Below are 24776 nucleotides of genomic sequence, written 5' to 3'. Positions count from 1 at the left end.
TGAGATTTTTGATTCCAACCGCCGTGTCTTTGTGAGACACAGAGTAGGTGAACGGATGATCTCTGCATGTGTGGTTCCCACCGTGAAGCATGGAGGAGGAGGTGTGATGTTGCTTTGCTGGTGACACTGTCAGTGATTTATTTAGAATTCAAGGCACACTTAACCAGCATGGCTCCCACAGCATTCTGCAGTGATACGCCATCCCATCTGGTTTGCGCTTAGTTGGACTATCATTTGTTTTTCAACAGGACAATGACCTAACACACCTCCAGGCTGTGTAAGGGCTATTTGACCAAGAAGGAGAGTGATGGAGTGCTTTATCAGATGACCTGGCCTCCACAATCACCCGACCTCAACCCAATTGAGACGGTTTGGGATGAGTTGGACCGCTGAGGGAAGGAAAAGCAGCCAACAAGTTCTCAGCATACGTGGGGAACTCCTTCAAGACTGTTGGAGAAGCATTCCAGGTGAAGCTGGTTGAGAGAATGTCAAGAGTGTGCAAAGCTGTCGTCAAGGCAAAGGGTGGCTAGTAGGTGTGTAAACTTTTGACTGGTACTGTATATACAGTATATATCCTGATAAAGTAAATTGTTTTAAATGTTCATAGGTGTCCCTGCTATTTGTGGTACTGTACCTGGAAGAGGATGACAAAGGCCAGTCTGGCAGCTAGGACGGCCCAGTAGGTTTTAGAGAACTGGTAGGCTTCAGCTGCCCATGGAGGCTCTCTGTAGTCCTTATACCTGGGGGTGGAGGGGGGTTTTAGAGAACTGGTAGGCTTCAGCTGCCCATGGAGGCTCTCTGTAGTCCTTATACCTGGGGGTGGAGGGGGGGTCACTAGAGGTCTTGGAAATGTTAGAGATCCTTCTAAGGCAGACGGACACACCCTCTCTACACCAGTTACTAGATAGATCACATGACTAACCAGGCAGATAGACCCTCTACACCAGTTACTAGATAGATCACATGACTAACCAGGCAGATAGACCCTCTACACCAGTTACTAGATAGATCACATGACTAACCAGGCAGATAGACCCTCTACACCAGTTACTAGATAGATCACATGACTAACCAGGCAGATAGATCACATGACTAACCATGCAGATAGACCCTCTACACCAGTTACTAGATAGAATACATGACTAACCAGGCAGATAGATCACATGACTAACCAGGCAGATAGACCCTCTACACTAGTTACTAGATAGATCACATGACTAACCAGGCAGATAGACCCTCTACACCAGTTACTAGATAGATCACATGACTAACCAGGCAGATAGACCCTCTACACCAGTTACTAGATAGATCACATGACTAACCAGGCAGATAGACCCTCTACACCAGTTACTAGATAGATCACATGACTAACCAGGCAGATAGACCCTCTACACCAGTTACTAGATAGATCACATGACTAACCAGGCAGATAGACCCTCTACACCAGTTACTAGATAGATCACATGACTAACCAGGCAGATAGACCCTCTACACCAGTTACTAGATAGATCACATGACTAACCAGGCAGATAGACCCTCTACACCAGTTACTAGATAGATCACATGACTAACCAGGCAGATAGACCCTCTACACCAGTTACTAGATAGATCACATGACTAACCAGGCAGATAGACCCTCTACACCAGTTACTAGATAGATCACATGACTAACCAGGCAGATAGACCCTCTACACCAGTTACTAGATAGATCACATGACTAACCAGGCAGATAGATCACATGACTAACCAGGCAGATAGACCCTCTACACCAGTTACTAGATAGATCACATGACTAACCAGGCAGATAGACCCTCTACACCAGTTACTAGATAGATCACATGACTAACCAGGCAGATAGACCCTCTACACCAGTTACTAGATAGATCACATGACTAACCAGGCAGATAGACCCTCTACACCAGTTACTAGATAGATCACATGACTAACCAGGCAGATAGACCCTCTATACCAGTTAATTGCCAGAGGGCCACGGGCTAGAGGACCACGGCTAGAGGACCACGGCTAGAGGCTAGAGGACCACGGCTAGAGGCTAGAGGACCACGGCTAGAGGCTAGAGGACCACGGCTAGAGGCTAGAGGACCACGGCTAGAGGACCACGGCTAGAGGACCACGGCTAGAGGACCACGGCTAGAGGACCACGGCTAGAGGACCACGGCTAGAGGACCACGGCTAGAGGCTAGAGGACCACGGCTAGAGGACCACGGCTAGAGGCTAGAGGACCACGGCTAGAGGACCACGGCTAGAGGACCACGGCTAGAGGACCACGGCTAGAGGGCCACGGCTAGAGGACCACGGCTAGAGGACCACGGCTAGAGGACCACGGCTAGAGGACCACGGCTAGAGGACCACGGCTAGAGGACCACGGCTAGAGGCTAGAGGACCACGGCTAGAGGACCACGGCTAGAGGACCACGGCCAGAGGACCACGGCCAGAGGACCACGGCCAGAGGACCACGGCTAGAGGACCACGGCTAGAGGACCACGGCTAGAGGACCACGGCTAGAGGACCACGGCCAGAGGACCACGGCTAGAGGACCACGGCTAGAGGACCACGGCTAGAGGACCACGGCTAGATCCTGTTTCCGGTCACAACTTGCAGACTTGTTTACGCTGCTGTGCGTTTTTGTTGCCGATCTTACTTTGATACCTGACGGTTTTTTACTTTTTCATTACCGTATATTTTTACTTTTTCCCTCACTCAACTTTTTTCATTCATCCCCGGAGGTTTTATCTGGACATGGTTCGTCAGGACTTCAAACAGCCGAAGCTAAGTAACATTAACATGATGCCTTCTAATTGCAGTCGTTGTACTTATAATATACAGGAGAACGATCGCCTTACGGCAAGGATAGCTGTGCTGCAAGCCCAGCTTCAGACGCGATCGTTAGGCAAGGGTAATTTCAGTGTAGGAAAGGATGAAACAGCGTCTGTGCCACCAGTAAGTACAGATAGTAACGTTAGTATAAACCCCCTCGCACGGTCCCCGCAGCCGGACATCTTTCTCATGGCTTCTGGAGGGAAACGCTGTAGGAATGCTCAACCGGTGTCGCTTATTCAGCCGACAGAAACTTTCAACCGGTTCTCCCCATTAAGCGAGTCGGAGTCGGAGGCCGAGACTTCTCTGGTCTCTACTCCTCCCGTTGTGGGGTCTGAGACGCCGACGGCTCCCACCATTAGCTCTGACAAATTGAAAACCCTAGTCATTGGCGACTCCATTACCCGCAGTATTAGACTTAAAACTAATCATCCAGCGATCATACACTGTTTACCAGGGGGCAGGGCTACCGACGTTAAGGCTAATCTAAAGACGGTGCTGGCTAAAGCTAAAACTGGCGAGTGTAGAGAGTATAGAGATATTGTTATCCACGTCGGCACCAACGATGTTAGGATGAAACAGTCAGAGGTCACCAAGCGCAACATAGCTTCAGCGTGTAAATCAGCTAGAAAGATGTGTCGGCATCGATTAATTGTCTCTGGCCCCCTCCCAGTTAGGGGGAGTGATGAGCTCTACAGCAGAGTCTCACAACTCAATCGCTGGTTGAAAACTTTTTTCTGCCCCTCCCAAAAGATAGAATTTGTAGATAATTGGCCCTCTTTCTGGGACTCACCCACAAACAGGACCAAGCCTGGCCTGTTGAGGAGTGACGGACTCCATCCTAGCTGGAGGGGTGCTCTCATCTTATCTACGAACATAGACAGGGCTCTAACTCCTCTAGCTCCACAATGAAATAGGGTGCAGGCCAGGCAGCAGGCTGTTAGCCAGCCTGCCAGCTTAGTGGAGTCTGCCACTAGCACAGTCAGTGTAGTCAGCTCAGCTTCCCCCCATTGAGACCGTGTCTGTGCCTCGATCTAGGTTGGGCAAAATTAAAAATGGCGGTGTTCGCTTTAGCAATCTCACTAGTATAAAGACCTCCTCCATTCCTGCCATTATTGAAAGAGATTGTGATACCTCACATCTCAAAATTGGGTTACTTAATGTTAGATCCCTCACTTCCAAGGCAGTTATAGTCAATGAACTAATCACTGATAATAATCTTGATGTGATTGGCCTGACTGAAACATGGCTTAAGCCTGATGAATTTACTGTGTTAAATGAGGCCTCACCCCAGGTTACATTAGTGACCATACCCCCCGTGCATCCGGCAAAGGCGGAGGTGTTGCTAACATTTACGATAGCAAATTTCAATTTACAAAAAAAAAAAAAAAAAAAAAAAAAAAAAAAAAAAAAAAACAACAATGACGTTTTCGTCTTTTGAGCTTCTAGTCATGAAATCTATGCAGCCTACTCACTCACTTTTTATAGCTACTGTTTATAGGCCTCCTGGGCCATATGCAGTGTTCCTCACTGAGTTCCCTGAATTCCTATCGGATCTTGTAGTCATAGCAGATAATATTCTAATTTTTGGTGACTTTAACATTCACATGGAAAAGTCCACAGACCCACTCCAAAAGGCTTTCGGAGCCATCATCGACTCAGTGGGTTTTGTCCAACATGTCTCTGGACCTACTCACTGCCACAGTCATACTCTGGACCTAGTTTTGTCCCATGGAATAAATGTTGTGGATCTAAATGTTTTTCCTCATAATCCTGGACTATCGGACCACCATTTTATTACGTTTGCAATTGCAACAAATAATCTGCTCAGACCCCAACCAAGGAGCATTAAAAGTCGTGCTATAAATTCTCAGACAACCCAAAGATTCCTTGATGCCCTTCCAGACTGCCTCTGCCTACCCAAGGACGTCAGAGGACAAAAATCAGTTAACCACCTAACCGAGGAACTCAATTTAACCTTGCGCAATACCCTAGATGCAGTTGCACCCCTAAAAACTAAAAACATCTGTCATAAGAAACTAGCTCCCTGGTATACAGAAAATACACGAGCTCTGAAGCAAGCTTCCAGAAAATTGGAACGGAAATGGCGCCACACCAAACTGGAAGTCTTCCGACTAGCTTGGAAAGACAGTACCGTGCAGTATCGAAGAGCCCTTACTGCTGCTCGATCATCCTATTTTTCCAACTTAATTGAGGAAAATAAGAACAATCCGAAATTTCTTTTTGATACTGTCGCAAAGCTAACTAAAAAGCAGCCTTCGCAAATGGAGGATGGCTTTCACTTCAGCAGTAATACATTTATGAACTTCTTTGAGGAAAAGATCATGATCATTAGAAAGCAAATTACAGACTCCTCTTTAAATCTGGGTATTCCTCCAAAGCTCCATTGTCCTGAGTCTGCACAACTCTGCCAGGACCTAGGATCAAGGGAGATACTAAAGTGTTTTAGTACTATATCTCTTGGACGCAATGATGAAAATAATCATGGCCTCCAAACCCTCAAGCTGCATACTGGACCCTATTCCAACTAAACTACTGAAAGAGCTGCTTCCTGTGCTTGGCCCTCCTATGTTGAACATAATAAACGGCTCTCTATCCACCGGATGTGTACCAAGCTCACTAAAAGTGGCAGTAATAAAGCCTCTCTTGAAAAAGCCGAATCTTGATCCAGAAATTATAAAAAACTATCGGCCTATATCGAATCTTCCATTCCTCTCCAAAATTTTAGAAAAAGCTGTTGCACAGCAACTGACTGCCTTCCTGAAGACAAACAATGTATACGAAACGCTTCAGTCTGGTTTTAGACCCCATCATAGCACTGAGACTGCACTTGTGAAGGTGGTAAATGACCTTTTAATGACGTCAGACCGAGGCTCTGCATCTGTCCTCGTGCTCCTAGATCTTAGTGCCGCTTTTGATACCATCGATCACCACATTCTTTTGGAGAGATTGGAAACCCAAATTGGTCTACATGGACAAGTTCTGGCCTGGTTTAGATCTTATCTGTCGGAAAGATATCAGTTTGTCTCTGTGAATGGTTTGTCCTCTGACAAATCAATTGTAAATTTCGGTGTTCCTCAAGGTTCCGTTTTAGGACCACTATTGTTTTCACTATATATTTTACCTCTTGGGGATGTCATTCGAAAACATAATGTTAAATTTCACTGCTATGCAGACGACACACAGCTGTACATTTCAATGAAACATGGTGAAGCCCCAAAATTGCCCTCGCTAGAAGCCTGTGTTTCAGACATAAAGAAGTGGATGGCTGCAAACTTTCTACTTTTAAACTCGGACAAAACAGAGATGCTTGTTCTAGGTCCCAAGAAACAAAGAGATCTTCTGTTGAATCTGACAATTAATCTGGATGGTTGTACAGTCGTCTCAAATAAAACTGTGAAGGACCTCGGCGTTACTCTGGACCCTGATCTCTCTTTTGAAGAACATATCAAGACTGTTTCAAGGACAGCTTTTTTCCATCTACGTAACATTGCAAAAATCAGAAATTTTCTGTCCAAAAATGACGCAGAAAAATTAATCCATGCTTTTGTTACTTCTAGGCTGGACTACTGCAATGCTCTACTTTCCGGCTACCCGGATAAAGCACTAAATAAACTTCAGTTAGTGCTAAATACGGCTGCTAGAATCCTGACTAGAACCAAAAAATTTGATCATATTACTCCAGTGTTAGCCTCCCTACACTGGCTTCCTGTTAAGGCAAGGGCTGATTTCAAGGTTTTACTGCTAACCTACAAAGCATTACATGGGCTTGCTCCTACCTATCTTTCCGATTTGGTCCTGCCGTACATACCTACACGTACGCTACGGTCACAAGACGCAGGCCTCCTAATTGTCCCTAGAATTTCTAAGCAAACGGCTGGAGGTAGGGCTTTCTCCTATAGAGCTCCATTTTTATGGAATGGTCTGCCTACCAATGTGAGAGACGCAGACTCAGTCTCAACCTTTAAGTCTTTACTGAAGACTTATCTCTTCAGTAGGTCCTATGATTAAGTATAGTCTGGCCCAGGAGTGTGAAGGTGAACGGAAAGGCTGGAGCAACGAACCGCCCTTGCTGTCTCTGCCTTGCCGGTTCCCCTCTTTCCACTGGGATTCTCTGCCTCTAACCCTTTTACAGAGGCTGAGTCACTGGCCTACTGGTGTTCTTCCATGCCGTCCATGGGAGGGGTGCGTCACTTGAGTGGGTTGAGTCACTGACGTGGTCTTCCTGTCTGGGTTGGCGCCCCCCCCCTTGGGTTGTGCCATGGCGGAGATCGTTGTGGGCTATACTCGGCCTTGTCTTAGGACGGTAAGTTGGTGGTTGGAGACATCCCTCTAGTGGTGTGGGGGCTGTGCTTTGGCAAAGTGGGTGGGGTTATATCCTGCCTGTTTGGCCCTGTCCGGGGGTATCATCGGATGGGGCCACAGTGTCTTCTGATCCCTCCTGTCTCAGCCTCCAGTATTTATGCTGCAGTAGTTTATGTGTCGGGGGCTAGGGTCAGTCTGTTACATCTGGAGTATTTCTCTTGTCTTATCCGGTGTCCTGTGTGTATTTAAATATGCTCTCTCTAATTCTCTCTTTCTCTCTTTCTGTCTTTCTCTCGGAGGACCTGAGCCCTAGGACCATGCCTCAGGACTACCTGGTATGATGACTCCTTGCTGTCCCCAGTCCACCTGGCCGTGCTGCTGCTCCAGTTTCAACTGTTCTGCCTGCGGCTATGGAACCCTGACCTGTTCACCGGACGTGCTTGTTGCACCCTCGACAACTACTATGATTATTATTATTTGACCATGCTGGTCATTTATGAACATTTTAACATTTTGACCATGTTCTGTTTTAATATCCACCCTGCACAGCCAGAAGAGGACTGGCCACCCCTCATAGCCTGGTTCCTCTCTAGGTTTCTTCCTAGGTTTTTGGCCTTTCTAGGGAGTTTTTCCTAGGGAGTTTTTCCTAGCCACCGTGCTTCTTTCACATGCTTTGCTTGCTGTTTGGGGTTTTAGGCTGGGTTTCTGTACAGCACTTTGAGAATATCAGCTGATGTACGAAGGGCTATATAAAAATAAATTTGATTTGATTTGATTTGCTAGAGGACCACGGCTAGAGGCTAGAGGGCCACGGCTAGAGGACCACGGCTAGAGGACCACGGCCAGAGGACCACGGCTAGAGGCTAGAGGACCACGGCTAGAGGACCACGGCTAGAGGACCACGGCTAGAGGACCACGGCTAGAGGCTAGAGGACCACGGCTAGAGGCTAGAGGACCACGGCTAGAGGCTAGAGGACCACGGCTAGAGGCTAGAGGACCACGGCTAGAGGACCACGGCTAGAGGACCACGGCTAGAGGACCACGGCTAGAGGACCACGGCTAGAGGACCACGGCTAGAGGACCACGGCTAGAGGACCACGGCTAGAGGACCACGGCTAGAGGACCACGGCTAGAGGACCACGGCTAGAGGACCACGGCCAGAGGACCACGGCTAGAGGACCACGGCTAGAGGACCACGGCTAGAGGACCACGGCTAGAGGACCACGGCTAGAGGCTAGAGGACCACGGCTAGAGGACCACGGCTAGAGGCTAGAGGACCACGGCTAGAGGACCACAGCAAGAGGACCACGGCTAGAGGACCACGGCTAGAGGACCACGGCTAGAGGACCACGGCTAGAGGCTAGAGGACCACGGCTAGAGGACCACGGCTAGAGGACCACGGCTAGAGGACCACGGCTAGAGGACCACGGCTAGAGGACCACGGCTAGAGGACCACGGCTAGAGGACCACGGCTAGAGGACCACGGCTAGAGGACCACGGCTAGAGGACCACGGCCAGAGGACCACGGCTAGAGGACCACGGCTAGAGGACCACGGCTAGAGGACCACGGCTAGAGGCTAGAGGACCACGGCTAGAGGACCACGGCTAGAGGCTAGAGGACCACGGCTAGAGGACCACAGCTAGAGGACCACGGCTAGAGGACCACGGCTAGAGGACCACGGCTAGAGGACCACGGCTAGAGGCTAGAGGACCACGGCTAGAGGACCACGGCTAGAGGACCACGGCTAGAGGACCACGGCTAGAGGACCACGGCTAGAGGACCACGGCTAGAGGACCACGGAGCACAATAACAGCCAGTTTAATATTTCTATTAGAAACTGGGTTTCTAGTATGAAACAACTAGAGTCTCTAGAAATACTACGACACTACAGCTGGTTACTATTTTTGTCAACTTCTTTCAGAACGGACATCAAAGCCGAGTTGAATATTCCTCTAAACGTTTGATTGGCTGTATTGAATTATGGAAAACATCATAGAGACAGACTGGTCCTGGTGTATGGCCATATACAGGCATGGAGCAGGAATGTGTGAGACCGGCTCCGATTCACCCAGCCACCCTATACTCTATCTGCCCTCAGGCCCCTGCCTCTCCCTGGGAGCCTCTCTCTCTCACACACACACACACACACAGAGAGAGAGAGATGTGATTCCCTGAAAAAGACATCACCTCAGTGATCCTCTGGCTGCCTCCATGTTTGGTTATCGCAATACTGACCATGTCAAAAATAGAACAGACAAACATTAATTTAATAATACAGTGCTCTCCAGAAGTATTGGGACAGTGATATATTTGTTGTTATTTTGGCTCTGTAGTCCAGCACTTTGGATTTCAAATGATACAATTACTACGAGGTTAAAGTGTAGATACCAATCTTTAATTTGATGGTATTTTCATCCATATTGGGTGAATTGTTCAGAAATTACAGCACTTTTTTTGTACATTGTCCCCCCCCCCGCCCCCCATTTTAGAGGACCAAAAATCTTGGGACAAATTCACATATATTTGTATTACTCAAGTAGTTTAGCATTTAGTTCCATATTCATAGCGAGCAATGAGCAACGGCACTGTCACAAGTGTCGGAGAGATGAGACCAAGGCGCAGCGGGTACCGGAATACTCATACTTTAATTTATTATCTAAAGTGAGTAACGGGGAAAAACAAGAAACAGAACGACAGCTAACAGATTTGCTAAACAAACAGCAGTGCAAATACAACTACCCACAACCTAACCAAACCAAACACACACCTCTATATAGGACTCCCAATCAGAGGCAACTAGAAAACACCTGCCTCCAATTGAGAGTCCAACACCCAAACCTACACATAGAAAAACTAAACTAGACAGAACATAGAAATGCATACACAACACAAACCCTCTGCCACGCCCTGACCAAAACTAATACAATTACTCCCTCTGCTGGTCAGGACGTGACAGGCACCGAAGGAGATGGCTGCCGTTTTACGATCTCCTAACCAGCTGTGATATTGTGTGTGTTAATTGCATTATTTGTAACTTAATTTGAAACTTAATTGTTTCTGCCACCGTGTCTTATGACCAAAAAGAGCTTCTAGATATCAGGACAGCGATTACTCAACCCGTACCGGAGGAAAACTTTTTCTTTAACGAGTTGGACGGGAAGAATTTACTCCAGACGAGGCCTTCATACCCGTCATTCGCAGGAGAAAGAGAGACGGAGATATCGGGGACGAAGGTCTGGGTGCCGTGTAAGGATCCGACGGCGAGCGGGTAATCTCCCATTACCATCAGTCCTATTAGCCATCGTACAACCAATCAATAATAAAATAGACGAACTACGATCACGTTTATCCGACGGGACATTAAAAACCTGGAATATCTTATGTTTCACTGAGTCGTAGCTGAACGACGACATGAATAACATACAGCTGGTAGGTTTTACACTCTATTGGCAGGATAGAACAGCAGCCTCTGGTAAGACAAGGGGTTGGGGTCTATGTATATTTGTAAACAACAACTGGTGCACGATGTCTAAGGAAGTCTCGAGGATTTGCTCGCCTGAGGTAGAGTATCTCATGATAAGCTGTAGACCACACTATCTACCAAGAGGTAGATTATCTCATGATAAACTGTAGACCACACTATCTACCAAGAGGTAGATTATCTCATGATAAGCTGTAGACCACACTATCTACCAAGAGGTAGAGTATCTCATGATAAGCTGTAGACCACACTATCTACCAAGAGGTAGAGTATCTCATGATAAGCTGTAGACCACACTATCTACCAAGAGGTAGATTATCTCATGATAAGCTGTAGACCACACTATCTACCAAGAGGTAGAGTATCTCATGATAAGCTGTAGACCACACTATCTACCAAGAGGTAGATTATCTCATGATAAGCTGTAGACCACACTATCTACCAAGAGGTAGATTATCTCATGATAAGCTGTAGACCACACTATCTACCAAGAGGTAGAGTATCTCATGATAAGCTGTAGACCACACTATCTACCAAGAGGTAGAGTATCTCATGATAAGCTGTAGACCACACTATCTACCAAGAGGTAGATTATCTCATGATAAGCTGTAGACCACACTATCTACCAAGAGGTAGAGTATCTCATGATAAGCTGTAGACCACACTATCTACCAAGAGGTAGATTATCTCATGATAAGCTGTAGACCACACTATCTACCAAGAGGTAGATTATCTCATGATAAGCTGTAGACCACACTATCTACCAAGAGGTAGAGTATCTCATGATAAGCTGTAGACCACACCATCTACCAAGAGGTAGAGTATCTCATGATAAGCTGTAGACCACACTATCTACCAAGAGGTAGAGTATCTCATGATAAGCTGTAGACCACACTATCTACCAAGAGGTAGATTATCTCATGATAAGCTGTATACCACACTATCTACCAAGAGGTAGATTATCTCATGATAAGCTGTAGACCCCACTATCTACCAAGAGGTAGAGTATCTCATGATCAGCTGTAGACCACACTATCTACCTAGAGGTAGAGTATCTCATGATAAGCTGTAGACCACACTATCTACCAAGAGGTAGAGTATCTCATGATAAGCTGTAGACCACACTATCTACCAAGAGGTAGAGCATCTCATGATCAGCTGTAGACCACACTATCTACCAAGAGGTAGAGTATCTCATGATCAGCTGTAGACCCCACTATCTACCAAGAGGTAGAGTATCTCATGATCAGCTGTAGACCACACTATCTACCTAGAGGTAGAGCATCTCATGATCAGCTGTAGACCCCACTATCTACCAAGAGGTAGAGTATCTCATGATCAGCTGTAGACCACACTATCTACCAAGAGGTAGAGTATCTCATGATAAGCTGTAGACCACACTATCTACCAAGAGGTAGATTATCTCATGATAAGCTGTAGACCACACTATCTACCAAGAGGTAGAGCATCTCATGATAAGCTGTAGACCACACTATCTACCAAGAGGTAGAGCATCTCATGATAAGCTGTAGACCACACTATCTACCAAGAGGTAGATTATCTCATGATAAGCTGTAGACCACACTATCTACCAAGAGGTAGATTATCTCATGATAAGCTGTAGACCACACTATCTACCAAGAGGTAGATTATGTCATGATAAGCTGTAGACCACACTATCTACCAAGAGGTAGAATATCTCATGATAAGCTGTAGACCACACTATCTACCAAGAGGTAGAGTATCTCATGATCAGCTGTAGACCACACTATCTACCAAGAGGTAGAGTATCTCATGATAAGCTGTAGACCACACTATCTACCAAGAGAGTTCTCATCTATATTACCACAGACCGAAGCTGGCACTAAGACCCCACTCAACCAGCTGTATAAGGCACTAAGACCCCACTCAATGAGCTAAATACGGCCACCTAGTGGCCACGGACTTTAATGCATGGAAACTTAAATCCGTTTTCACTCATATCTACCAGCATGTTAAATGTGCAACCAGAGGGAGAAAAAAAAAACTAGACCATCTTTACTCCACATACAAAGCTCTCCCTCGCCCTCCATTTTGGCAAATCTGACCATTATTCCATCCTCCTGATTCCTGCTTACAAGCAAAAACTAAAGCAGGAAGCACCAGTGACTAGATTAATAAAAAAGTGGTCAGATGAAGCAGATGCTAAGCTACAGGACTGTTTTGCTATCACAGACTGGAATATGTTCCGGGATTCCTCCGACGGCATTGAGGAGTACACCACATCCGTCACTGGCTTCTCAATAAGTGCATCGACTGTACAGTGACTGTACGTACATACCCCAACCAGAAGCCATGGATTACAGGCAACATCCACACTGAGCTAAAGGGTAGAGCTGCTGCTTTCAAGGAGCGTGACTCTAACCCGGAAGCTTATAAGAAATCCCGCTATGTCCTCAGACGAACCATCAAACAGGCAAAGCGTCAATACAAGACTAAGATCGAATCATACTACACCGGCTCTGACGCTCGTCGGATGTGGCAGGGCTTGCAAACCATTACAGACTACAAAGGGAAGCACAGCCGAGAGCTGCCCAGTGACATGAGTTTACCAGACAAGCTAAATAACTTCTATGCTCGCTTCGAGGCAAGTAACACTGAAACATGTATGAGAGCATCAGCTGTTCCGGAAGACTGTGTGATCACACTCTCTGCAGCCGATGTGAGTATGACCTTTAAACAGGTCAACATTCACAAGGCTGCGGGGCCAGACGGATTACCAGGACGTGTGCTCCGGGCATGTGCTGACCAACTGGCAAGTGTCTTCACTGACATTTTCAACCTCTCCCTGTCTGAGTCTGTAACACCAACATGTTTCAAGCAGACCACTATAGTCCCTGTGCCCAAGAACACTAAGGCAACCTGCCTAAATGACTACAGACCCGTAGCACTCACGTCTGTAGTCATGAAGTGCTTTGAAAGGCTGGTCATGGCTCACATCAACATATCGCCCAAACAGATCCACAGATGATGCAATCTCAATCACACTCCACACTGCCCTTTCCCACCTGGACAAAAGGAACACCTATGTGAGAATGCTGTTCATTGACTACAGCTCAGCGTTCAACACCATAGTGCCCTCAAAGCTCCTCACTAAGCTAAGGATCCTGGGACTAAACACCTCCCCTCTGCAACTGGATCCTGGACTGGCCCCGGAGGACATCCGCCACGCTGATCCTCAACACGGGGCCCCTCAGGGGTGCGTGCTCAGTCCCCTCCTGTACTCCCCTGTTCACTCATGACTGCACGGCCGGACACGACTTCAACACTATCGTTAAGTTTGCCAATGACAACAGTGGTAGGCCTGATCACTGACAACGATGAGACAGCCTATAGGGAGGAGGTCAGAGACCTGGCCGTGTGGTGCCAGGATAACAACCTCTCCCTCAACGTGATCGAGAAAAGATGATGATTGTGGACTACAGGAAAAGGAGGTCTGAGCACGGCCCCATTCTCATCAGCGGGGCAGCAGTGGAGCAGGTTGAGAGCTTCAAGTTCTTTGGTGTCCACATCACCAACAAACTAACATGGTCCAAGCACACCAAGACCTAGGGTCTATCTGCCTATTCCCCATCAGGAGACTGAAAAGATTTGGTATGGGTCCTCAGATCCTCAAAAGGTTCTACACAGCTGCACCATCGAGAGCATCCTGACTGGTTGCATCACTGCCTGATATGGCAACTGCTCGGCCTCCGACCGCAAGGTATTACAGAGGGTAGTGCGAACGGCCCAGTACATCACTTGGGCCAAGCTTCCTGCCATCCAGGAACTCTATACCAGGCGGTGTCAGAGGAAGGACCTAAAAATTGTCAAAGACTCCAGCCACCCTAGTCATAGACTGTTCTCTCTGCTACCGCACGGCAAGCGGTACCGGAGCGCCAAGTCTAGGTCCAAAAGGCTTGTTAACAGCTTCAACCCCCAAGCCATAAGACTCCTGAACATCTAATCAAAGGGCTACTCAGACCCCTCTTTTACACTGCTGCTACTCCCTGTTTATTATCTATGCACCGTCACTTTAACACACGTGTTAAATGTGACAAATACAATTTGATTTGATTACATAAAACTTATGATTCTACAAACTTGTTGGATGCATTTGCTGTTTGTTTTGGTTGGGTTTCAGATTATTTTGTGTCCAATAGAAATTAATGGTAAATAAAGATGAGTCAGAAAGTTAGACGCACAAATATCATACACTCCAAAAATGCTAACCTCCCCTGTTATTGTAATGGTGAGAGGTTAGCATGTCTTGGAGGTATGCTAACCTCCCCTGTTATTGTAATGGTGAGAGGTTAGCATGTCTTGGGGGTATGATATAAAATGCTAACCTCCCCTGTTATTGTAATGGTGAGAGGTTAGCATGTCTTGGAGGTATGCTAACCTCCCCTGTTATTGTAATGGTGAGAGGTTAGCATGTCTTGGAGGTATGCTAACCTCCCCTGTTATTGTAATGGTGAGAGGTTAGCATGTCTTGGGGGTATGATATAAAATGCATGTCTTGGGGGTATGCTAACCTCCCCTGTTATTGTAATGGTGAGAGGTTAGCATGTCTTGGAGGTATGCTAACCTCCCCTGTTATTGTAATGGTGAGAGGTTAGCATGTCTTGGAGGTATGCTAACCTCCCCTGTTATTGTAATGGTGAGAGGTTAGCATGTCTTGGAGGTATGCTAACCTCCCCTGTTATTGTAATGGTGAGAGGTTAGCATGTCTTGGGGGTATGATATAAAATGCTAACCTCCCCTGTTATTGTAATGGTGAGAGGTTTGCATGTCTTGGGGGTATGATATAAAATGCTAACCTCCTCTGTTATTGTAATGGTGAGAGGTTAGCATGTCTTGGGGGTATGCTAACCTCCCCTGTTATTGTAATGGTGAGAGGTTAGCATGTCTTGGAGGTATGCTAACCTCCCCTGTTATTGTAATGGTGAGAGGTTAGCATGTCTTGGAGGTATGCTAACCTCCCCTGTTATTGTAATGGTGAGAGGTTAGCATGTCTTGGGGGTATGCTAACCTACCCTGTTATTGTAATGGTGAGAGGTTAGCATGTCTTGGAGGTATGCTAACCTCCCCTGTTATTGTAATGGTGAGAGGTTAGCATGTCTTGGAGGTATGCTAACCTCCCCTGTTATTGTAATGGTGAGAGGTTAGCATGTCTTGGGGGTATGCTAACCTCCCCTGTTATTGTAATGGTGAGAGGTTAGCATGTCTTGGAGGTATGCTAACCTCCCCTGTTATTGTAATGGTGAGAGGTTAGCATGTCTTGGAGGTATGCTAACCTCCCCTGTTATTGTAATGGTGAGAGGTTAGCATGTCTTGGAGGTATGATCTTTGGATTATCCATAATCAACGTAACGTCCACATTACTGTAGAAGTGTTTAGAAATATTTTCTATTCTTATTTACAATAAATAAATGACTCCAAAATGACACAATACATTATTTACCATACATTTCTATTGGAGACAGAATTATCTGGAATACAACAATATCAAACAGCAAATGCATCCAACAAGTTTGTAAAGTCACAAGCTTGATGTAATCATCGCGTGCTAGGAATATGTGACTTCAAAACTAAACGTTTGACTACTTCAATACACATTAGTGAATTTGTCCTAATACTTTGTCTGTCATTTCTAAAACGGTTCCCCTGATGTGGATGAAAATACCCTCTAATTAAAGCTGACAGTCTGCACTTTAACCTCGTAGTCACTGTATCATTTCAAACTCAAAGTGCTGGAGTACAGAGCCAAAACAACCAAAACGGGTCACTGTCCCCCGATACTTCTGGAGATCACTGTGTTTCCTCTGGATGAGTGCGTGACACTACCAGAGGAAGTTTGACTGATTTCCACTAGTATCTCTGGGGAACGGAGCTCAAAGCAGCAAAATAAAACAAGGGTCAGCCAATTCACACACACACACACACACACACACACACACACACACACACACACACACACACACACACACACACACACACACACACACACACACACCACAGCAGCCAATTTCCAAGCGAGCCCCTTTGCCAGAAAACGTGGTCCACGCCTGATATCACCCCTGATAAAACCCCCAGCTTCTCTAGTTCCCCAGCCCAGTATGGTTAACCTGTTGGGGCTAGGGGTTGCCTTAATCCCCCAGCCCAGTATGGTTAACCTGTTGGGGCTAGGGGTGCCTTAATCCCCCAGCCCAGTATGGTTAACCTGTTGGGGCTAGGGGTAGCCTTAATCCCCCAGCCCAGTATGGTTAACCTGTTGGGGCTAGGGGGTAGCCTTAATCCCCCAGCCCAGTATGGTTAACCTGTTGGGGCTAGGGGGTAGCCTTAATCCCCCAGCCCAGTATGGTTAACCTGTTGGGGCTAGGGGGTAGCCTTAATCCCCCAGCCCAGTATGGTTAACCTGTTGGGGCTAGGGGTAGCCTTAATCCCCCAGCCCAGTATGGTTAACCTGTTGGGGCTAGGGGTAGCCTTAATCCCCCAGCCCAGTATGGTTAACCTGTTGGGGCTAGGGGGTAGCCTTAATCCCCCAGCCCAGTATGGTTAACCTGTTGGGGCTAGGGGGTAGCCTTAATCCCCCAGCCCAGTATGGTTAACCTGTTGGGGCTAGGGGTAGCCTTAATCCCCCAGCCCAGTATGGTTAACCTGTTGGGGCTAGGGGTAGCCTTAATCCCCAGCCCAGTATGGTTAACCTGTTGGGGCTAGGGGTAGCCTTAATCCCCCAGCCCAGTATGGTTAACCTGTTGGGGCTAGGGGGTAGCCTTAATCCCCCAGCCCAGTATGGTTAACCTGTTGGGGCTAGGGGGGTAGCCTTAATCCCCCAGCCCAGTATGGTTAACCTGTTGGGGCTAGGGGTAGCCTTAATCCCCCAGCCCAGTATGGTTAACCTGTTGGGGCCAGGGGTAGCCTTAATCCCCCAGCCCAGTATGGTTAACCTGTTGGGGCCAGGGGTAGCCTTAATCCCCAGCCCAGTATGGTTAACCTGTTGGGGCTAGGGGGTAGCCTTAATCCCCCAGCCCAGTATGGTTAACCTGTTGGGGCCAGGGGTAGCCTTAATCCCCCAGCCCAGTATGGTTAACCTGTTGGGGCTAGGGGGTAGCCTTAATCCCCCAGCCCAGTATGGTTAACCTGTTGGGGCTAGGGGGTAGCCTTAATCCCCCAGCCCAGTATGGTTAACCTGTTGGGGCTAGGGGGTAGCCTTAATCCCCCAGCCCAGTATGGTTAACCTGTTGGGGCTAGGGGTAGCCTTAATCCCCCAGCCCAGTATGGTTAACCTGTTGGGGCCAGGGGGTAGCCTTAATCCCCCAGCCCAGTATGGTTAACCTGTTGGGGCTAGGGGGTAGCCTTAATCCCCCAGCCCAGTATGGTTAACCTGTTGGGGCTAGGGGGTAGCCTTAATCCCCCAGCCCAGTATGGTTAACCTGTTGGGGCTAGGGGGTAGCCTTAATCCCCCAGCCCAGTATGGTTAACCTGTTGGGGCTAGGGGTAGCCTTAATCCCCCAGCCCAGTATGGTTAACCTGTTGGGGCCAGGGGTAGCCTTAATCCCCCAGCCCAGTATGGTTAACCTGTTGGGGCTAGGGGTAGCCTTAATCCCCAGCCCAGTATGGTTAACCTGTTGGGGCTAGGGGTAGCCTTAATCCCCCAGCCCAGTATGGTTAACCTGTTGGGGCCAGGGGGTAGCCTTAATCCCCCAGCCCAGTATGGTTAACCTGTTGGGGCTAGGGGTAGCCTTAATCCCCCAGCCCAGTATGGTTAACCTGTTGGGGCCAGGGGTAGCCTTAATCCCCCAGCCCAGTATGGTTAACCTGTTGGGGCTAGGGGTAGCCTTAATCCCCCAGCCCAGTATGGTTAACCTGTTGGGGCTAGGGGTAGCCTTAATCCCCCAGCCCAGTATGGTTAACCTGTTGGGGCCAGGGGTAGCCTTAATCCCCCAGCCCAGTATGGTTAACCTGTTGGGGCTAGGGGTAGCCTTAATCCCCGGCCCAGTATGGTTAACCTGTTGGGGCTAGGGGTAGCCTTAATCCCCCAGCCCAGTATGGTTAACCTGTTGGGGCTAGGGGTAGCCTTAATCCCCCAGCCCAGTATGGTTAACCTGTTGGGGCTAGGGGTAGCCTTAATCCCCAGCCCAGTATGGTTAACCTGTTGGGGCTAGGGGTAGCCTTAATCCCTCCATCCACCCTGTCCCCCCCAGGAAGATGGCATCTCTCTCTCCATCCACCCTGTCCCCCCCAGGAAGATGGCATCTCTCCCTCCATCCGCCCTGTCCCCCCCCCAGGAAGACGCCATCTCTCTCTCCATCCACCCTGTCCCCCCCCAGGAAGATTGCATCTCTCCCTCCATCCGTCCTGTCCCCCCAGCCCACCCCCCAGGAAGACGCCATCTCTCTCTCCATCCACCCTGTCCCCCCCCAGGAAGATGGCATCTCTCTCTCCATCCACCCTGCCCCCCCCCAGGAAGACAATGATCTGTCCTTACTGAATAGTCTCTCTCTCTTTAATTAATAAACATTTTCATTCACGACACAAATATAGTGTTTTCTGGGAATGGCTCATTAGTCACGCTTTAACACTGGAGGGACATTCCTGTAGTCTTAATAAAGTGACGTGTGTTTTAATAAAACGGACAGTCTTTACAGCACCGTTACATAACTGAATCCCCAACAGACCTGTAGGGTTCAAGTCAGACAGACAGTAACAACCATCTGTGTTTGGTTCGGAGGATTTTAACACCAACAGGGCTGCAGGGTTCAAGTCAGACAGACAGTAACAACCATCTGTGTTTGGTTCGGAGGATTTCAACACCAACAGGGCTGCAGGGTTCAAGTCAGACAGACAGTAACAACCATCTGTGTTTGGGTCGGAGGATTTTAACACCAACAGGGCTGCAGGGTTCAGGTCAGACAGACAGTAACACCCATCTGTGTTTGGGTCGGAGGATTTCAACACCAACAGGGCTGCAGGGTTCAAGTCAGACAGACAGTAACAACCATCTGTGTTTGGGTCGGAGGATTTTAACACCAACAGGGCTGCAGGGTTCAGGTCAGACAGACAGTAACAACCATCTGTGTTTGGTTCGGAGGATTTCAACACCAACAGGGCTGTAGGGTTCAGGTCAGACAGACAGTAACAACCATCTGTGTTTGGTTCGGAGGATTTCAACACCAACAGGGCTGTAGGGTTCAGGTCAGACAGACAGTAACAACCATCTGTGTTTGGTTCGGAGGATTTTAACACCAACAGGGCTGTAGGGTTCAAGTCAGACAGACAGTAACAACCATCTGTGTTTGGTTCGGAGGATTTTAACACCAACAGGGCTGCAGGGTTCAAGTCAGACAGACAGTAACAACCATCTGTGTTTGGGTCGGAGGATTTTAACACCAACAGGGCTGCAGGGTTCAAGTCAGACAGACAGTAACAACCATCTGTGTTTGGGTCGGAGGATTTTAACACCAACAGGGCTGTAGGGTTCTGCCTATAACGGTTATGTAACAGGAGTTCCTAACAGACCTGCAGGGTTATAGGGTTATGCCATTTAGCTAATGATTTAAAAGACAGAGAGTTAGGAACATGGCTGTAGGAGTATTAGAGTTGGACAGACACTCTTGTGTTAACTGGGCAAACAACACTGATGACTAGAGAGAGATAGAGGAGAGAGAGGGGTAGCAGGAGAGAGAGGTAGCAGGAGAGAGAGGGGTAGCAGGAGAGAGAGAGGTAGCAGGAGAGAGAGAGGTAGCAGAGAGAGAGAGGTAGCAGGAGAGAGAGAGAGGTACAGGAGAGAGAGAGAGGTACAGGAGAGAGAGAGAGGTACAGGAGAGAGAGGGGTAGCAGGAGAGAGAGAGGTAGCAGGAGAGAGAGGTAGCAGGAGAGAGAGGGGTAGAAGGAGAGAGAGAGAGTACAGAGAGAGAGAGAGGTACAGGAGAGAGAGAGAGGTACAGGAGAGAGAGAGGGGTAGCAGGAGAGAGAGAGAGCTAGCAGGAGAGAGAGGGGTAGCAGGAGAGAGAGAGGTAGCAGGAGAGAGAGGTAGCAGGAGAGAGAGGGGGTAGCAGGAGAGAGAGAGAGGTACAGGAGAGAGAGAGAGGTACAGGAGAGAGAGAGAGGTACAGGAGAGAGAGAGGGGTAGCAGGAGAGAGAGAGGGGTAGCAGGAGAGAGAGGGGTAGCAGGAGAGAGAGAGGTAGCAGGAGAGAGGGGTAGCAGGAGAGAGAGGGGTAGCAGGAGAGAGAGGTAGCAGAGAGAGAGAGGTAGCAGGAGAGAGAGGGGTAGCAGGAGAGAGAGAGGTAGCAGGAGAGAGAGGGGTAGCAGGAGAGTGAGCTAGCAGAAGAGAGAGGGGGTAGCAGGAGAGAGAGAGGTAGCAGAGAGAGAGGGGTAGCAGAAGAGAGAGAGGGGTAGAAGGAGAGAGAGAGGTAGCAGGAGAGAGAGGGGTAGCATGAGAGAGGTAGCAGGAGAGAGGTAGCAGGAGAGAGAGAGTAGGCAGGAGAGAGACAGGTAGCAGGAGAGAGAGGGGTGGCAGGAGAGAGAGGGGTAGCAGCAGAGAGAGAGGAGTAGCAGGAGAGAGAGGTAGCAGGAGAGAGAGTGGTAGCAGGAGAGAGAGGGGTAGCAGGAGAGAGAGGGGTAGCAGGAGAGAGAGAGGTAGCAGGAGAGAGAGGGGTAGCAGAAGAGAGAGAGGTAGCAGGAGAGAGAGAGGTAGCAGGAGAGAGAGGGGTAGCAGGAGAGAGAGAGGTAGCAGGAGAGAGAGAGCTAGCAGGAGAGAGAGAGGTAGCAGGAGAGAGAGAGAGGTAGCAGGAGAGAGAGAGGTACAGGAGAGAGAGAGAGGTACAGGAGAGAGAGGGGTAGCAGGAGAGAGAGGGGTAGCAGGAGAGAGAGAGAGGTACAGGAGAGAGAGGGGTAGCAGGAGAGAGAGAGAGGTACAGGAGAGAGAGGGGTAGCAGGAGAGAGAGGGGTAGCAGGAGAGAGAGAGAGGTACAGGAGAGAGAGGGGTAGCAGGAGAGAGAGAGAGGTAGCAGGAGAGAGAGAGGTAGCAGGAGAGAGAGAGGGGTAGCAGCAGAGAGAGGGGTAGCAGGAGAGAGGTAGCAGGAGAGAGAGAGTAGGCAGGAGAGAGACAGGTAGCAGGAGAGAGAGGGGTAGCAGGAGAGAGAGGGGTAGCAGCAGAGAGAGAGGAGTAGCAGGAGAGAGAGAGGAGTAGCAGGAGAGAGAGGGGTAGCAGGAGAGAGAGGGGTAGGAGGAGAGAGAGGGGTAGAAGCATAGAGAGGTAGCAGGAGAGAGAGGGGTAGCAGGAGAGAGAGGGGTAGCAGGAGAGAGAGAGGTAGCAGGAGAGAGAGAGAGGTAGCAGGAGAGAGAGGGGTAGAAGGAGAGAGAGGGGTAGCAAGAGAGAGAGAGGTAGCAGGAGAGAGAGGGGTAGCAGGAGAGAGAGGGGTAGCAGCAGAGAGAGGTAGCAGGAGAGAGAGAGAGGTAGCAGGAGAGAGAGAGGTAGCAGGAGAGAGAGAGAGATAGCAGGAGAGAGAGAGAGGTAGCAGGAGAGAGAGGGGTAGCAGCAGAGAGAGGTAGCAGGAGAGAGAGAGAGGTAGCAGGAGAGAGAAGGGTAGCAGCAGAGAGAGGTAGCAGGAGAGAGAGAGAGGTAGCAGGAGAGAGTGGGGTAGCAGGAGAGAGAGGTAGCAGACTGATTGATAGCTTGGAAGCACCATGGATCCTCAAGCACCAGACTATAATGTCAGTCCAACCTGTTATGTTCCCCAAAAAGAAAACCAAAAATCTTCTCTCAAACAGAAGGAGGGACTAACGAAGAGCCACTGACAACAACCAAAACAGGAGGACTAACGAAGAGCCACTGACAACAACCAAAACAGGAGGACTAACGAAGAGCCACTGACAACAACCAAAACAGGAGGACTAACGAAGAGCCACTGACAACAACCAAAACAGAAGGACTAACGAAGAGCCACTGACAACAACCAAAACAGGAGGAACTAACGAAGAGCCACTGACAACAACCAAAACAGGAGGAACTAACGAAGAGCCACTGACAACAACCAAAACAGGAGGACTAACGAAGAGCCACTGACAACAACCAAAACAGGAGGAACTAACGAAGAGCCACTGACAACAACCAAAACAGGAGGACTAACGAAGAGCCACTGACAACAACCAAAACAGGAGGACTAACGAAGAGCCACTGACAACAACCAAAACAGGAGGACTAACGAAGAGCCACTGACAACAACCAAAACAGGAGGACTAACGAAGAGCCACTGACAACAACCAAAACAGGAGGAACTAACGAAGAGCCACTGACAACAACCAAAACAGGAGGACTAACGAAGAGCCACTGACAACAACCAAAACAGGAGGACTAACGAAGAGCCACTGACAACAACCAAAACAGGAGGACTAACGAAGAGCCACTGACAACAACCAAAACAGGAGGACTAACGAAGAGCCACTGACAACAACCAAAACAGAAGGACTAACGAAGAGCCACTGACAACAACCAAAACAGGAGGAACTAACGAAGAGCCACTGACAACAACCAAAACAGGAGGACTAACGAAGAGCCACTGACAACAACCAAAACAGGAGGACTAACGAAGAGCCACTGACAACAACCAAAACAGGAGGACTAACGAAGAGCCAGGTGGGGTTTTAGGACGGGTTCTGAAAGACACTCAAGGGGCTGTCCACTAGCAACATCAACTGGGACCTACAAGACACCCACCATGAGACCCACTAAATTTGCCCACTTAGAGGCCAACAGAAGAAAAACCCACACCAAACTTCAAGACAGGAAGCAAACCAAAAAAGTGAAGCAAAATGAAAAACAGAGAAGATCAGATAAAAGGGTTGTTTTTTAGAAATCAAATAGGGAGAGTTAACTAAAGGAGTTAAACCCTCCACATCTATCCAGACAACTAAAGGAGTTAAACCCTCCACATCTATCCACACAACTAAAGGAGTTAAACATCTATCAGGACAACTAAAGGAGTTAAACCCTCCACATCTATCCAGACAACTAAAGGAGTTAAACCCTCCACATCTATCCAGACAACTAAAGGAGTTAAACCCTCCACATCTATCCAGACAACTAAAGGAGTTAAACCCCTCCACATCTATCCAGACAACTAAAGGAGTTAAACCCTCCACATCTATCCAGACAACTAAAGGAGTTAAACCCTCCACATCTATCCAGACAACTAAAGGAGTTAAACCCTCCACATCTATCCAGACAACTAAAGGAGTTAAACCCTCCACATCTATCAGGACAACTAAAGGAGTTAAACCCTCCACATCTATCCAGACACCTAAAGGAGTTAAACCCTCCACATCTATCAAGACAACTAAAGGAGTTAAACCCTCCACATCTATCCAGACAACTAAAGGAGTTAAACCCTCCACATCTATCAACACAACTAAAGGTGTTAAACCCTCCACATCTATCAGGACAACTAAAGGAGTTAAACCCTCCACATCTATCCAGACAACTAAAGGTGTTAAACCCTCCACATCTATCCAGACAACTAAAGGAGTTAAACCCTCCACATCTATCAGGACAACTAAAGGAGTTAAACCCTCCACATCTATCCAGACAACTAAAGGAGTTAAACCCTCCACATCTATCCAGACAACTAAAGGAGTTAAACCCTCCACATCTATCAAGACAACTAAAGGAGTTAAACCCTCCACATCTATCAGGACAACTAAAGGAGTTAAACCCTCCACATCTATCAAGACAACTAAAGGAGTTAAACCCTCCACATCTATCCAGACAACTAAAGGAGTTAAACCCTCCACATCTATCAGGACAACTAAAGGAGTTAAACCCTCCACATCTATCCAGACAACTAAAGGAGTTAAACCCTCCACATCTATCCAGACAACTAAAGGAGTTAAACCCTCCACATCTATCCAGACAACTAAAGGAGTTAAACCCTCCACATCTATCCAGACAACTAAAGGAGTTAAACCCTCCACATCTATCAGGACAACTAAAGGAGTTAAACCCTCCACATCTATCAGGACAACTAAAGGAGTTAAACCCTCCACATCTATCCAGACAACTAAAGGAGTTAAACCCTCCACATCTATCAGGACAACTAAAGGAGTTAAACCCT

At 48.1% G+C, this 24776-nt stretch overlaps 1 protein-coding gene across 1 annotated transcript in view; it reads right to left on the bottom strand.

Moving 5' to 3' along the window:
• The window catches only part of LOC106594071 (anoctamin-1), a 140835-nt gene that overhangs the window by 7882 nt on the left and 108177 nt on the right, over window positions 1-24776 (bottom strand). Inside the window, 3 exon segments of the mRNA XM_045713591.1 lie at window positions 635-740; window positions 2614-2620; window positions 14337-14347. Coding sequence (XP_045569547.1) covers window positions 635-740; window positions 2614-2620; window positions 14337-14347 — 124 coding nt within the window.

Source organism: Salmo salar, unplaced genomic scaffold (assembly GCF_905237065.1).
Source record: "Salmo salar unplaced genomic scaffold, Ssal_v3.1, whole genome shotgun sequence".
Lineage (NCBI taxonomy): Eukaryota > Metazoa > Chordata > Actinopteri > Salmoniformes > Salmonidae > Salmo > Salmo salar.
Note: the sequence above shows the minus strand (reverse complement) of the source record. Positions and strands in the feature narration are given on the sequence as shown.